This window comes from Leptonotus elevatus, chromosome 7, assembly GCF_054856555.1.
Source record: "Leptonotus elevatus isolate MCC_2025b chromosome 7, RoL_Lele_1.0, whole genome shotgun sequence".
Classification (NCBI taxonomy): domain Eukaryota; kingdom Metazoa; phylum Chordata; class Actinopteri; order Syngnathiformes; family Syngnathidae; genus Leptonotus; species Leptonotus elevatus.
Window position 1 is genome coordinate 25099313 of NC_141245.1, and position 17605 is coordinate 25116917.

At 42.0% G+C, this 17605-nt stretch overlaps 1 protein-coding gene across 2 annotated transcripts in view; it reads right to left on the reverse strand.

Moving 5' to 3' along the window:
- frya (furry homolog a (Drosophila)) overlaps nt 1-11363 on the reverse strand; it is a 79071-nt gene extending 67708 nt beyond the window's left edge. The window contains exon 1 of one of the 2 annotated variants that reach the window (XM_086079790.1): nt 10915-11363. In XM_086079790.1, the coding sequence (XP_085935916.1) occupies nt 10915-11137 (223 nt within the window). In that variant the 5' untranslated portion in view covers nt 11138-11363. Of the gene's footprint in view, nt 1-7042; nt 7232-10914 lie in introns of those variants that run through there. The other variant, XM_086079788.1, reaches the window with a different exon arrangement.
- Between the last annotated feature and the right edge of the window lie 6242 nt (nt 11364-17605).

Genomic DNA, 17605 nt, shown 5'->3' on the forward strand with positions numbered 1-17605 from the left:
TGTGGGAGTCCACATTTTTAAGTTCTCAGAAAAAGAAACTAAAGATAGATGAAAAATTTGGAACAAGATTGAACAAAAAAGGCAAAAAAAGAAAATGTTCTAAAAGTTACCACAAAATGTCTAATATAAAAAAAAAAGAAATCACCCAAATGACCATAAAATGTCCATAAAATTGCCACACACAAAAAAAGTCAGAAAAAAATGGTCATAAAATTGATAGCAAAAAAAAGCAGGAAAATAAATAAACAAATAATAATAATAAAAAAATCACCATGGAATGTCCAAAAAAAGCAAGATCTGTTTTGTCTGCTTTAAAAAAATATACGGGTACAGTCTAAACACGTAACATAGGCATAATTTTTTTTTTTTTTTAAAGGAGCGGAGCCTAATGTAGCTTAATGTCAGAAAACCGATCAATCGTCACCAAAATTGAATCGTTTCAACCTATGCCCAGTTTAACCTCTGAAAATGTATTCCTCATTAAATGACACTACAAGCTTCTCAGCTTTCTCAGAAATGTTGTTGATGACCGATCACAATGTTCTGACATTAAGCTTTTTATTTTTATTTTATATGAACTGTTTTAGACAAAAGCTGAACTTATCTTACGCTAATTCTGACTGTCCACGACCATCTGTGCTAACGCTGCGGTGAAGTCGTACATGTTTGTTGAGCGGGCGCACGCGCATTCCTCTTTCTTCCCATCAAAAGTGCCCAACTTTGAAATGTCCCCAGAACCTTGCGGCCGTGTTTTTGCAGGCCTTCCCCGGGAACACGCGTGCCACGGCGCGTTTCCAAGGAATGAGCGGCACGCGCGACCTCTCGGCACTCACCCAGGCCCTTGATGAAGCCGATGACGCTGGCCTTACTCCAGCACGCCGCCGTTGCGTCCATGGCGGGGGGGAGGTCGGACGGCGCGTTCCCACAAACGCTCCCCTACGGAAACCCGCCGCCGCCGACGTCCATTTTTCCCGCGCGTCAGCTGGCCGCGTCCTCCCGGGGAATCGTTTCCATGGCGGGCGTGTGGAAACGAGCGCACAAAACGCGTCTGTCGCTCTCCTTCCCCCCTCGAGGTCTGTGTTTGGCTTCCCCCTCTCGCTCGCCTTGTGAGCAGCGTGCGCCGCCTTCCAGGAGTGAAGGTCAAGCGGGAATTTTTAGCCGGGCAAAGCCTGACGATGCTGCAAGGGGGCATCGCCGCGTGACTATAATTAGAACCCGCAGAGGACGGACGGGGCTTGCGCTGTACTGACATGACAGTCGCGCCGTCAGACATCAAGATGGAAGGCGCCATTGTGCGCGCGAAGCCCTTTTGTGTCTCTCAGGCGTGTGACTGGCGAACGAGGGGACAGGACATCGGCGACGCCGCGCTGAAAACAAGCCCAGCGTGGTACAGCGCCCTGAGGACCGAACAATCGAGCAAACACGTGCAAATCTAACTCGGGTTGCAATAGAGGTAAAGACCGGAAGAGTCACAGAAAGGTCTACGTCGGTTGATTAAGGTATTCAGATATTTGATTAAGAAACCTGGGAAATGGCAGGTACAGGATTTATGTAGCCTAGTAAAGTTTTACAAGGAGAGTTTTGAGTACACTTGAGCAGTTTATTGAAGAAAAGAAACGACTCAAGTCATGAAACCAATTCATGACCTTCAGCTTGGGAGGCGGCCACTCTAGCACCCGAGCCGTGCCACTTTTGCAGTTAGCATAACTGGCGTGTCCAAAATCTCTGGAGGTACAAAGATTCCGCCTGACACCATCGACTGACACGCAGCAGGAAGCGGCATGGCTCAGGTGGTAGAGTGGGCGTCTCCCAACCTGAAGGTTGGGTTCGTTCCTTTAGGTAGCTTTAAAAAATATATATATATATTATTAAACTGGTCAAATGGTAAAATTCTTACTTCGAATTTCTGAGTGAAAAAAAACGTGAAATTGTTTAATTAGCTTCCAATGAGCTTTTCGAACTGTTGAGTTGATTTTGTTGATTGTTGCGCAATTCGACAGGCAACGAAGTTGTTCTGTGAAAATGCTGCCACGGAACCGTACATCGTTTTTCCTGCCAATTTCTCATCCATTGAATGAAATGCTATATATCGCTGATGTGGTCGTCATCATTTTGTATATATGATAAGACATTTCACCGGTTTGGGCTATTTTGATGTCGCTGAATCTGAATACGACCTTTGGTGTTTCCAAATTTCTTGAAAAAAAAAGTGCGAAGAAAACGTCAAGTTATGACATTAGTATTTTTCCCGCTGCACTTATGTTGAGGCTGTATCTTTCATTTTTGATGCGATATCATAAAAGTCAGCATAAGTTACCGCAAAGAGCCTTCCGTATGCAAATCAGGTGAAAATCGAGCAAAAATTCAGGAAATTAGGCAATATTAGTAGTAAACAAAATGCAGAAACGTCAAAGCACAAACATTACTCTTAATATCAATCATTGTACATTTGGTAAATCGTCTAAGCGCATGAATTGTCCAAATATTGAGCTCTCCAAAATTAGAAACAGATGTCATCAAAATGTACATCATTAGAACTCATAAAAAAATGAAGAAAAGATGTCGGCCAGTTTAATGCAAAACGTGTTCCTCAACAAAACGGTGTCAACATTTTATAGACACGTAGGTATATATATATTTTTTTATTGTTGCTTAGAGTTACATGACGTTAATAGCTATTTTTTTCCTCATCTTTTCTTCATTTATTCATCGAAAAGAAAAAGTATTAAATGAATACAAATAAACAAAAACGCAAATTTCCATTGGGAAAAAAAATCCCATTTGAAATGCAAGCAGTTTTCAAGGAATGTACGCTCGTGTTGTCGGATGCATTTTAGTGCCATGCACAACGTTGTTTACACGGCGACCCAAACATCCGCCTCCACTCTTTGTGAAGAATGTCAACCAAAACGAGACGCTTTTTTTCTCCACCTATTTTGAAACGTTTTTTTTAGGCAACCCAAATAAATGGATTTTGTCGCATTTAAAAGTGAACATTTGGCGTGAGAGAGGAGACGGCGCCGACGCTTTCCTGTTCAATGGCTGCTCAAATGGAGTTTGATTCCGACACAACTAAAAGCAGCATGTTCAGGGTCAACACAGAACTGCAAGGGGAGTTATTTGCATTATCGTCGCACGCACACACACACGCCCACACACACACACCCACACACACACACCCACACACACACACACACACACACGCATGACTGCAAATAATCACACACGGTTCCTTCAGTGGAACGCAAGAGGCTAATAAAAACTTACTGAAATGGAAAAAGGATCAAATTAAGAAAGAGTGCATTCAATGTTGATTTTATGACATCATTTTTACAACAAACGAAATAGTGACTAACTCTGAGACACACACGATGTAAAAATAATTTTGTTTTTTAAACTGTAATATAACAGAATTGTACTCATTTTATTTTTTGTTTTGTTTTCCATGTATTTAAAAAAAATATCATTTAATTTACAAAATAAATTGTGATTTGACATCAAATGTAACACAACATGGAATTGTTCTGTTCTGTAACAGAAAAAAAAAAACTCCATTACAACTACATATATTGATTGTTAAAATAAGTAAACAAATGTATCGTAATTTCACAAATATTGATCTGTTATTTAATGGAATAAAATGTTACATTCAACTTTAAAACCCTAAACAAAAATGGGGAAAAAATATATATATTTACTGAGAAATGACCAGTACAAATTTGCAATAATTTCTATGTGAATTGACAATTTTTTTTGCGTGAATCATACGCAAAGCAAACAATTGGACGTGGAAAAATGCTATATCAATGAATTACCCGAACAGTAAACGGTTGCAATTTGAAACCCAATGTCCAGTTTTTCAACAATTATTGGCCATATTTTGAAAAATGTATCATATTATTTTTTGAATCAAATACTACTAAATATTACATAAAACTTTTTTTTTTTTAATTAGTTAAAAATTGTACTTTAATTATGAAAAAAACTGTTTTTACGAGTGATTTTCTTTTATTTCACAGTATTTTTCTGGCGCTAGCTGCTGGAAAATTACCTTTTTTTTTTAATACCATTTTTCTTTTTCTTTTTTAGATTAGATTCTGCATATTTGCCATTTGCAAATTCACCAATTTGCAGATATTTTTGGGGGAAACTACCCGCTTATTCACTTTTTTTTATATATACTTATTTTCTCCCAAAAATGCAAAAATACCTTCTATTTTAAATGTTTTGAGTGTCCCAAAGACGTATTTATACGTTTTAATATATATATATATATTTTTTTATGCTAAAGCATACAGAAGGCTTTGATGCAGCCTCTCAACTCTCAAGAACGGTTGAAAAAATGGTAGTTACTTCACAAACAACCAGCAGGTGGCAGCAGAGCAAAGGAGATGAACTAGGGCCATGTTGAAAAAAAACCTCAATTACTCACAATTCTAAATAGATTTGTGAATAATGATGAAACTTAGCTATATTCTAATGCTAATTGCTGCAAAACGGAAACAGATACAAATGTACTTTTTCTGTTTAAAAAAGCACCCTCCTGTTTACATTCCAACGCAACATTATGGACTTTGCAGTCCGTCTGCTCGCCAACGACTTTCCCTTTCAAGACGGTCTTAAAAGACACGAGACAAACCGGAGCGGATCTCGTCCCCGCGTATGGAAGAAGCCAACTCGGCTGCGGGTGAAGCTCCGCTAATCCTATTAGCGCGTCCTCGCGGCGCTTAGCATCGGCGCTTGAGAACTTAAATACAGCCAAGCGGCAACAGGAGCGCGTATTGCGACGAGATGCTTAATCGTTGCACTCTCGCATCAACGTTATATGAGAGCGAGCGGATTTACATCGTAAGCGTTTCATGCCTATTTCCGTCATGTTTACATTCGCAGGAAAACCACCGCATAGACGCGACTGAAGCGCGCACAAATGGAAAACAATGAAACACTCGTAAAAAACTGTAATGCTCTCAAATGATCTCACACACAATACTACTACTACTAATAATAATAATAATTATAATAACACATTTCATCTCTAACTCATTTTACATTTCAAATCTCAAAGTAAAACATTTAAGGGTTGAATATAGGGCGGTGCAATTAATCGAAATTCCATTACAATTTCAATTATTACACTCCGCAATTACAAAATCAGCAAAAGCGATTATTAATTTTAAAAAAAATTGAGTTGTAAAAATGTATAAATTTGCACCTTTTTAAAAAAAAATTATAAAAAATTGTATTTAAAAAAATTCATCCAAAAGCATAATTATAGTGTTTCAAACAATTGTATTTGTCTTAATATTATTATTATATATTTTTTTACATTAAAACATGTTCTTGTTTTGTACCCAAAAATAAATTATCCTCCTCATCGTGTTACGTTTTTGCCAACATAAAAAAAATACATATATATTATTATAAATTCTGCTTGGTCCAAAAGGAACTTACATAATTATAGTGTTTCTATTTTTTTTTGTAATTGGTCTTAAAATTTTTAAATGCTTGATCGTTTTTCTTATTTTTGTACCAAAAAATAAATAATCGTTTGACTAATCGTGATTTCAATTATTGCCAAAATTATGGTAGCATGAAAACTAATTCTCGTCAAATATCGCTTTAAAAATGTTCACCCACGCAATTGAAACACTCTTACATGCACGCGACTGAAATTCCCACACGACTGAAAGAGCACTTTCCATCCATTTGAAATTCACGCCGTCCGTTACGCCACTTGGCAGCTGTCGACAATCATTTTTGCGTATTAACGATGGACGCACCTGCAACGCTTCCGTCACAACTTGACAAACGGCCGAGCAGCGACGAGCCGCTGAATTGTTTCACGGAAGCAGCGAGTCGCGAATGGCGTGATTGTGACAACTTCTGGAGGAGGATGCGTTGCCGTGGCGATGCTGTTGCTAGGCGACGCGCAACTACAAGTTCCACTTCCACCCCCCCAAAAAACAGCTGAGTTAAGAAGAAAAATGACACAAGCTTAGCGCAATTTTCGGGGAAACCACACAAATCAAAAAAAGGATCGAGATTTCCGCAGGCAACACACATGCTCGAGCCGTTTTGACCATTTATTTACTTGCGTGATATAATGCCCTTTGCATGTGGGAAAGGGGAGTAAAAAAGTACAATAAAATGTTTTCATTAAATTAAATCAAGCATGCCGATGCCAGACAGACACAGTAGCTGCTGTCATCCACAGCTCACGCCCAGACACTCACACACACACATGCACTCACAACAGGCTCCGCCTCTTAAAGGCACATATCTAAGTGATAGAACGCATGCAGTATTTTCGATACACTCGAGGCTTGTAATTGTTTCATTGTTTGAAATGTGACGTGTAAAGTCAAGAAGAAGAAAACAAGTTTGAAGGTGTTTTGATGAAGGCAGCCGATACCACTTGTGGTTGGTTTGCAATTTTAAGGAAAAGTACCGAATTGCGATGTTTCTTTAAACCGGACTAAATGCAAATTTTGGAGCAATTGCGCGGGAACGCTGAATGCTAAATGCTAAGATTTGAATGCTTATGAAGTAAATTGAGCGATTAATTATGAAATGACGACCTGCTGGTTACTGGCCAATGCACTTCACCAACTGTGCCACCGAGCAGTATCGGACACCTGGTATTGGTGGCGTGGAAATTGATACTTAGAAAAAGTTCAATGTCGGTCCCGTTGAAAAGTTGATATTTAACGTTAAATCGCGCCAATACTGTAAGTAATTTGCAATCAGACGATATATATACACACCCGGGGCCGAGAGGTGCGAATTTTTGAAGCAAATTGAAATTTGAATAGTGTAAGTTGGAAATATTATATAAAAAGTGTGGAGAATAAAAATCACACTAACATACTGTATGTGGGAATGCTTCATATCTCTCATTGTTTTTTGAGGGGGAATTGTATGTATCAAAAGTAGTAGCGACTCGCGTACTAGTATCGGTCTGAAAAAAAAGTGGTATCGAAGAGTTCAAATCAGGCAATTTCCTGCTGTTTCAACGGAAACGAGACCACAAGCTGCTACTCACAGCCGCTCCAGGATTTGAGCAGAGATTTGATGCTGATCTCAAAGAAGCCCGAGTCCTGCTGGCTGGCCATGATGGCCGACGGCTGATCTGGGGCCAGCGTCAGCGCCGTCACCGCCGCCGTCACCCCTTTCCCGCAGCCTCAGAGGCGTCAAACCGGCAACGGTGGAACCTCTGCCGTCCTCTCTGGCGCGCGCTCTTCCTTCCTTCGCGCTCCCGCGCTCGCCTCCGCTCAGCGTGTGGCCGTGTGCAGCGGGAGGCGGGCGGTGGGCGGGGCTTAAGAGTCGCCTTTAAATAAGCGCGTGCGGAGGCCGCCGGTGCGGGGAGCAATCCTCTTAGCCGGCGCGCAGTTAATAATGACTACTGTTTGTCCGCGTGCACTGCCTCATGCTGATGATGATGATGATGATGATGATGATGATGATGATGATGAGTGCGTTACAGCGGCGCATCTCTCATCTGCCAGATGGAGAAGAACTCTAAGCATAAGTAGGACGTGACGTGATGTGGGACGGAGGATTGAAGAGCGCATTCAAGTGATCAGCAGGATTATCGGCGCTGAGGTGACCTCTGACGCTTGCCCTTTGAACCCCTTCACGTCCTGACGCCGCTTGTCAAACGCACTTCCGGTCGTCGGGTCGATGTTTTGTGCAAATTTGACTTACGAGTGAGCTTCGGACGAGATGGCAGCGGAGAACTTTGGAATTTTCCTTTTGAGGTCCTTTTTAGATGAATTCATTTTTAATTCAGTGTGGTTCTTTGATTACTTTTATTATTATTTTTATTTAAAACCCTCGTAAGGAAAGTGTCCAATTTTTGCTTTTTATTATTATTCATATCAAATATAAAGCATATGGAAAAAAATCACTGAGTGAGCTGAAATGGAACCCAATGGTCCAAAACATGTTGAAGTTCCAAATGGCACCGTCCAAAATTTCTAAATTATTTTTGCCATTATTAAATGTGGGAAACACATTTTTATAGTACACATGAGTAAAAATGTCCAAATTTTGGCCCATTGACTCTCACTGTAAATCATAATTGTTCATGTTTTTTTGATGCACTGTACACCCGATGTGTTATCGTGCATTTCCCGCGATGACCCGATTTATCCCTGCACTGGGGTATCAACTAAATGTCGATTTTTTAAATTTATTTTTTTACTTTCAATTCATAAAAACTCTAATACACCAGATGGCGCTAGAGAACTAATTATCATTTTTGGTTGAGCTGACTTATGTGCTTTCTATTCCTTTTGGCTCATTTTACTTATGTGCCGTAAAAATAAAAAATAAAAAGTAGGAAGGTTTTTAAAAATGCTTACTTTTAGTTTAGTTTTAGTTGTAGTTTCAGTATTAGTTTTATTTTTTATTTTTTAAAGTGTAATGTAAAAAGGATTTTTGTTGTTACTTTATTTTATGAACCAAATAGTTTTTTGAATTTTTGTTTTCGTTCACTAAAATAACCTTGCTCACGAGTGAGCTTTGGACTTTCTGCCACTAGATGGCAGTGGAGAACTACGCAACATCCTCATCAGCCTTCGTCAGTTTGCGTCGTTGGCTCGCAGTCAAAGTACTGCAAGCTAATTGCTGTTTTTTTGTACTCATATTTTCTGTTTTTGCGCAGGCAATTAGCCAAATTTATTGCAGTACAATTCTGTAGAGTGCAATTTATTTATTTATTTTTAACAGAAAATTTACAAAAAAGGTTGGCGTTTTTCAGGGATTGGAACGGATTAATGGAATTTCAATTCATTTCAATGGATAACGTTGATTTGATATTCTTTTGATTCCGAGTTTTGCTCAGAAGCCGAATTTGTGAAATATTGGCGTTCCGGGAGAAAATAAACGATGAAGCGGTTGGATTTGAATCGCATCATGTTTCCTACAAAGGAAGAACACAATTGACCAAGCGTGTCGCAATTCACGTTCAGCATTCAATTTGCGAATCCAATAAAGCTAGCGCGTGTGCAAAAACGACGCCTGACAAAACAAATCCAACGGGACAACCCACAACATAAAGTGTGTGCGGTGAAATCCTTGCAGCGACCACTTATGTCATCCATGAGACTTCAATAATACTCAAAACGGTCTAATAGGTTTTCTGGTGAGCTAACAAATACACGCACGCACGCACGCACGTACATACACATACTCACCCACACACACACACACAAAAAAAATAAAAATAAAATAAAATAAAAAATAAATAAAAGAGCAATGATGATGACATTTCCGAATGAACAATACTGAGCTCTTTAAAGAAAAAATAAATAAATAAAGAAAAAAGAAAAAATAAAAATAAAAATTAATAATACTCAAAACGGAAGCCACACTTCTTGTTTCCTCATTTGCAGTCCGTACATAAACAATGACATGTTATGACTATAAACAGGTTGCTTGATTAAGAAGGGGGGGGGGGGGGGGGGGGGTGACAACATTTGAAACACGTGAAGTTCAAATGTTTGTAATGTAAATCAGACGAATGGCCTTAAGGAAGGGCTGCTTTTTCCTGCTTATGCAATTTTGTGTTGAATAAGGCAACATGGAACGAAAGGTGCCGTTAAAAAGTGCACTTGGGCAAAAATAATGCAAAAACAAAATGAAATAAAATGATGGTCCCCAAAGAGCATATTTTCCCAGCATTCGCCGCCAGTTTTGATTGTTTCCTTGCAAAGGTCAACTGCGCGGGGAAGGCTCACTTATTGAAAGACATCGACTGCAATTAACACACGGCACTCTCAGCAATCACAAAGAGGATGAAAACGGTTCGTTAGCCGAAAGAGAGATCAGCGCAAACGCTGACGTCATCTCATCAACAAGCACTTGCGCGACTTTTACGCCATCCCGAGAAATGTGTTTCGTTCCATCGGAATCGAAGAAACGTCACAAGTGAGACGAAGGACGAAATAAAGATGGCCGTCGAAACGGACCATGTTTTGACATCTGGCTGGACAAGGCAGGCGTACCTAATGTTGTGTCCGCTGAGGGCCATCCAGAGAAATGCAAACATGCCCCCCCCCCCCCCCCCCCCCGGGAAGAGCAGAAGAAAAATGACTGGGCCACCCCCTACACCCCCCCCCCCCCCCAGGGGCCCCTTTACATCTTGGGACCTTGGCTCGTCAAATACCGGACGGGTCATTCCACAATCGGAGGACATTTTCGCCAAGCGCACGCGTGACCACGTTTTTACGAAAACGTTTTTTTTAATTCAACATGTGGAAGAGAAAGAAAAGCGAGTGACGTGACTCGGCGGAAATGACGAGCGACTTTCTCTCACCATGAGCGGACCCGCGCAAGGATATTTCTTTATTGTCTTGCCTTTATAAATAAAGTTGAGTTGAGTCCTCACCACGGTCACAGGTGAGCTGGAGCCAATCCCAGCAGGTAAGAGGCGGGCGACAACCTGAACATTTGTTGATCATTATTTTATTTTATGATAAAGCTAGCAGTGACCAGTTAGCATAGCAGCTAACACAGATAGCATTAGCGTTCATTTGTAAACTCTGAAATCAATCAAATGAGCACTTTGGCACCTTGAGATACAAGTGCACCAGATTTGTTTTTTGTTTTTTTGAGAGATATGAGCCATTTTTTGGGGGGTTCGACTTTCAAACTAACTTGAGATACGAGCGACGCACGCTGGCAGGTGACAACGCAACGAGCAGCGAGAACAAGAGCTTTATATTGCCGCTCTCCTCTTTAAATATGTAAAAAAAAAAAAAAAAAAAAAACATGTATTACGTTATAAGGATTTATTAGCCGTTTTTCCTGAAAACGTCAACAAAACCAAAAAGTGATTTCACTTTTAGAAAAATGTTGCCTCCAATTGTGGAATGACCCCCAGACGACCGAACGAATGTGGACTGGACCTACTTTCAAGGATGGTGGGCCTCTTCTTGTGCCGCATCTTTTTAAACTTCCCTCGAAAGTCCCGCGGCGGGAAAACATCCAAGCTGGCAACACGACCCGGGACGTCCGGGACAGCCTCATCCGTCCCCGTCGGCACCGGCGGCACCGGCACCGGCACCGGCACCGGCACCGGCTCGGCCTCGGAGCTCATGTTGGCAGGCGGCGAGCCCCGGCTCACTTCCATCATTCTTCCATGTGAGAAGGAGATCTTCCCTTATTCTTCTTCTTCTTCTTCTCCTTCCCTTCTTCTTCTTCTTCTTCTTCTTCTCTTCCCGCACTTGAAGTTGTGGTCTCTCTTTCTGCTTCCCTCCCCTCTCGCGCTGCCCGCTCATGTGTGCTAACCTCGCGCCACTTGTCAGGACAGTTGAGCTCGTTACAGTCACAAGAAGAAAAAAGAAAAAAAAAAAAGAGGTTTTAAATGACTTGGACGGCCCCTCCCCTTTTCTGGGCCAAAAGGCGAGAAAAGAAAGTCATGACTTAAAAAAAAAAGAAAAAAGAGGGCGGGACAGAGAAGGAGAGAAACACATCCCCGCCTAGTGCGTGCGCGCGCGTGCGTGCGTGCGCGCGTGCCCAGCAGGCATTCCTGAATACATATCCTGTATTTGTCTTGCGCTATTTGACTGGTGGAATCGTGCACACCCCCCGCCGAAGACGCGTTTTAATAGCCAACAAGATGCCAAACACAAGACACCAAAATAAAGATGGCAGATGGCCTACGTCATAACAAAATGGATATCATTTCAACGAAAATATAAATATAATAAATAAAATGACTACGCAAGCAAACCAAGTGAACCAAACCCCCCCCCCCCCCAAGTATTATAATATATACATTAATATCAATATGATTGTATTAATTATTTATACTAGATGTACAAATGATGAGTTTAAGCACTTTTGAGTGCGCTACGCAAGTTAAAAATAAATAAATAAATCAAAGGAAAGAAAAAGAACGACTACAAATAAAAGTCGAGAAAATTGATGTGTGGATAAAAATAAGGAAAATTGAAGGCGGGGTTGAATAAAAAAAACGTATGAATGAAATGGGCCAAAACTGAAGTAGAAATCAAAAAGTCAAAAAGCAAGTGGATGACGTTTGGAGCGTCAACTCAAAATAAAGAAATTAAAGAAGAAGTCAAACGCTTTCGCTTTTGGTCAACTCGGTGGAGGCCGCTCAACACCTTCTGCCGGCATCGACCCACTTTCTCCCTCTTCTGACCTACGTCACCATTCGGCAATACAAACGGCCACTCTTCTGTGCGCGCGTGCGTGTGCGTGCGCGTGTCCCAATGTGCGCGTGAAGGCGTATTTCTGTTTTCACAGTGACAACATGGAACAAGTGCTCCTTCTCTCCAAATGTGTTTTGGCTTCTTGTGAAGGAATTGTCACACGGGAATGAAGTCACGCATTCGTCTTGTCACGTGACGCAATTCCCGCAATTCATCACGTACACAAAAACTTTCCGCCAATCAACATTTTGGGCTTTCGTGGTTCTTTCGTTGTTACTGAGTTTGTGAAAGCGTATTTAAACGGGGAAAAAAATGCACAAAATATCAAATAACCCGTACTGTCTTTTCCATTGAAACTCATTTGCTCCCAAAAACGTATAAATATGGTTTATTTTAAAAATAACCATCCCCCAAAGACGCATTTATACGTTTAATTTTTTTTTTTGGGATAAAGCATTTCATGCAGCCTCTGAACTGAAGAAGTCACTTTAAGCAATGGTGGTTATTACAACAACGGCCAGCAGGTGGCAGCAGATTATAAGAAATCAACCAGGGCCATGTTGCAAAAAAAAAAGAAGCTCTTTCCCCCACTGTTTTCAACAGATTTGTGAATAATGATGAAACTTAGCGATATTCTCATGCTAATTGCTGTAAAACTGAAATGGATAGAAATATACTCTAATCTTTGCTTTGGTAGGTTTCGTGTTTTTATAGCAATAGAACAGAATATTCTGTGGGCCTTGCAAAATCAGTCAAAATAAAGTAAACCAGCTGGGAGCGAAGGGGGTTGCTTCGGGGGGTGGCTGGGAGTGAATGAGTAAAGACGAGTTTACATTCAAATGAAAAGTAAATTTTTTGGGGTATGATTTTGTTGGAATGTTTTTCCTTTGGCTAAATTGTATGCTGGAATGTTGAAAATAGCAGTTATTATTCTGTACAGTTTCTCAATTCTATATTTATCTCTCTGAAGTACGGCCTGAAAGTTTGATGATCTCAATTTGTAATGCCTCCGGACATGCTATTTAATGCTTTTTTAATGCCATCTCGGGTTTTCATTTGAGCAAAATCCATTTCATAACCTTTAATGCTTTTTTTCTTCTAATGACCCGCGGAAACCCTCGTTAAGTTCTCACTCACTCACATTTTTTTTTTACATTTGAACGTTACATAACATGAGCACGGATTTACAAGCATGTCACTCAAATAAGAGTAAAACTAAAATGACATTCTTATTCAAATAAAATATTAACTATTTGACATGACATATAGAATATCGATGGTCAAACTTTTTATCAGGTCAATTACATCAGAAATCAAACTGGATGTTGGCTTTAAGAACTCATCAATTTAACCATAAAATATCTTAAAACGGATTTAGCTGAAGTGTTGTGCATTTATTCATATTTTTCTTCACAGGACAGAAGCTACCTTATGTGAAAAAAGAAATGTGCAGAAAATTGACAGTAACAGTGCCCCCTCTAGTGGTCAATGCATGTATGGCAACAATGCCAAAAGTAGGTTGGATTTATTTATTTTTTTAATCATGAAGGATTATTTCTTGTGTTTTTTTCTTCCCAAAGTTAAGTTAAGCATTGACTCCAAACATTTGCAGCTTCTTCGATTTTGCTATCAATGGGCACATATGAGTCAAATTAACATATTTCTTCTTCTTCTTCTTCTTCTGTGAGGAGTGGGAGGGATAGAGAGAGGGAGAAGTGCGGAAGTTTGAGCGATTTTTGGTGCTTTTTCTAGTACTTTTTTCATCTTTTTTTGATAGTATGTGTAATAGTTTTTTTCTTTATCTTGTAGTTATTTTTTGTAAAACTTAGTGGTTAGTGTTGGTGGGGGGTTTTCGGTGGTGGACCGGCGTCGCCGGTAGGCAACATGCCGGTGGCGGAAACGCCCGCTGCCGAGTTTGAGCGTCTCACTCGCCGGCACGCAGTTAAGCTGTTGCCGGCAGTGGGCTGCTCGGTGGAGGAGGCAGGAATGGCCGTGGGGAAGGTGGTGGGATACAATAGTATTAAATCTGCGTCCCGAATGAATGGAGCGATCGTTATCTTCCTTGATGACACTAACAAGGTGGGACAGGTGGTTGAGAGCGGTGTTGTGATTGGCGACACCTTCACTCCCGTTCTCCCCCTCGTGAGCCCTGCAAGAAAGGTAACAATCTCGAATGCTCCGCCGTTTATTAAAAACGAGGTGCTCGCTAAAGAACTGTCGAGATTTGGTCAACTCGTTTCACCGATAAAAATGGTGTCTTTGGGCTGCAAGTCACCGCAGCTTAAGCATGTTGTGTGTCACCGGCGACAGGTGCACATGGTGCTTAAAGACACGACGGGCGAGCTGAACCTGACATGCACTTTTAAAGTTGATAATTTTCCGTATATGGTGTTTGTTTCTACTGAACACATGAAGTGTTTTGGGTGCGGTGCGGAGGGGCACCTAGTTCGCTCCTGTCCGGAGCGGAGGGCGTCCGCTCCTGCCTCGGGCGGGAGCGCCCCCCCACCCGGGGATGCGGCGGTGGCCGAAGGGGCGCCGCAGCCCACGGAGCCGGTGGATTCGGCGGCGCCGGAAGCTCCGGTGTTGGCCGGTCCGTCGGCTCCGGTGTTGGCCGGTCCGTCGGCTCCGGTGTTGGCCGGTCCGTCGGCTCCGGTCGCCCCGGTGACGGCGGGGTTGGCGGATTCGGTTGATACGGTGCCGGTGGTGGGCGGGGCCGCGGAGGGGTCGACAGGAGCCGGCGGTGGGCCGCCACTGCCACAAACCGATAACGTATTACAGGAATCGATAAAAGAAAAAAGGGGAGCAAACGCCGTCATTCTACGACCGTGTGAAAATGTTTTTGTGAATGAAAACATGGCTGATGTGGGCGATGAGGCAATGTCTGATGATGACACACTGAAAGTGTCGCAAAAGAGAAAACTTAATGTTCTTGTGAAAGGTATTGTTAAAAATAGAAAAACGACTGAAAGTGAATGTGATTTTACACAGGATGACAACGATGTACCCTACTCTGTCGAAATGATTAAGAGGTTTCTTGAAGATACAAAAGGGGTACGGCAAACCGCCGTATCCGAGCATTTTCCCGATCTCAAGCTTTTTATTAAGTCCGCAAAGCCTCTTTCACGAAGGCTTGGGGAAGTGCTCACCGACCAAGAAATTTATCGGCTCAGAAAGAGCATAGCGAAAGCCAAAGATGAATTGCACATTGATGAAATTGGAGATTAATCTCCTTTTATTGTTTTTTTTGTCATTGCTGTGTTGTCCTAATGGGTCGCTATTTATTTTCCCATTAATGTGTGATTTTAATATGGGAACTCTGAACGTGAATGGTGCCCGGGCTGATTTCAAAAGAGCTGCTCTTTTTAAGATGATGGAATTGAATGGACTGAATGTGTTGTTTCTTCAAGAAACGCACAGCACTGACAACAATGTCTGTGAATGGAAAATAGATTTTAAGGGGGAGGTAATTCTGAGCCATGGTTCCAGTGCCAGTGGTGGAGTTGGTATTTTATTAGCTCAGAATTTTTTGCCGGCTTCTTTTAGTGTAGAAGAAATTATTCCAGGTTTTTTACTAAAAGTTATAGCTTTCTATGAAAATGTTAAGTTAGTATTTTTAAACGCCTATGCTCCAACCAGAGGGGTGGAGAGGATCACGTTTTTGGATAAGTTAGGTGATGCTCTTAAAGCGTGTCGTGGTGATTTCGTGTTTTTAGGCGGTGATTTTAATTGCACTGAAAATCCCGCTCTGGACAGGAATCATCCTGAGCCACACCCTGGGTCGTCTCACAGACTCAGACAGCTCATTAAAGACCACGAGCTGTCTGACCTATGGAGAGTTTTTCATCATGACACACGACAGTACACATGGAGCCATAGCTATGAGAATTATTTATCCCTCGCCAGACTTGATCGCTTTTACTGTTTTAGTCACCTTTTAAATATTTTTAAAAGGTGCTCGATTCGGCCTGTTGGTTTTAGCGATCATTTTCTTGTGTCTTGTTCCGTTTTTATTCAGAACATTCGCTTACGTAGCGCCTATTGGCATTTTAACACAGCTCTTTTGAATAATCAGGCTTTTAAAACAGCTTTTAAGTTTTTTTGGTTATCCCACAGAGAGAGCAGACCCAATTTTCCCACCATCCAGCAATGGTGGGATTACGGAAAAATTCAGACCAGACAACTGTGCCAGAATTTCACTCGCTTTGCCACGGGTGAGTTAACCCGGACTGTAAGGGGTCTGGAGAGACAGGTAGAGGAGTTACAGTCTTTAGCTGCATCTACTGGAAATAGAGGGCTTTTAGACTCCCTCAAGTCCAAACAGTCGGCGCTGGCCAGCCTGCTCGGGGTGTCTGCACAGGGGGCGCTGGTCAGGTCGCGTTTTATGAACATCTCGCAGATGGATGCCCCCTCTCAGTTTTTCTTTGGGCTTGAGAAGAAAAATGGACAAAGGAAGATCATTCATTGCTTACGCACGGGTAGCCGTTCTGAAGTCTCAGATTCTTCTGGGATTAGGAAATATGCTGCCGGTTTCTACAGAGACCTTTATAGGAATGAGTGGTCAAGTAATTCAGAGACACACAGTACATTTTTAAGCGGTCTCCCTCAGGTGAGCCAGGAGCAAACCCCCCAGTTGGCGGCACCGGTGAAGCTCGAGGAGCTGGAAGCTGCCCTGGGGAGCCTGCAGTGTGGCAAGGCTCCTGGCATTGACGGCCTTTCGGTGGATTTTTACAAGTCCTTCTGGCCGATTGTCGGACCAGACTTGCTTGCCGTGATGAATGACAGCATCAAAAATGGGAAACTCCCGTTGAGCTGCAGGAGGGCCATCATCACCCTGCTACCAAAGAAGGGAGACCTGCAGGACATTAAGAACTGGAGGCCTGTGTCCTTGCTGTGCTCTGATTACAAGATCTTGTCCAAAGCGCTGGCCCTTAGGCTGCGAGGGGTGATGTCGTCCATCATCCACCCTGATCAGACCTATTGCGTGCCGGGCAGGCTCATTAGCGACAATGTCAATCTAATTCGGGACTATTTGGAACTCTGCAATTCCTTGGCTATTGGGACTGGTCTCATTTCCATAGACCAGGAAAAGGCTTTTGACAGGGTTGAACACCAGTACCTGTGGCAAACCATGGGTGCCTTTGGTTTCAGCCCTGACTTTATAGCCATGATCCGGGTGTTTTATTGTGAAATTGAGAGCGTTCTTAAAATAAATGGTGGTCTGAGTGCCCCTTTCGACGTCCGAAGAGGGGTGAGGCAGGGCTGCTCTCTCTCTGGGATGCTTTATTCTCTGTCCATAGAGCCTCTGCTCCACAAGTTAAGGGAAACTTTAAACGGTGTGTACATCCCCCAGTGTTGTATGTCTTTCAAACTGTCTGCCTATGCCGACGATGTAGTGGTTTTAACTAAGTCGCAAGAGGACATTGATA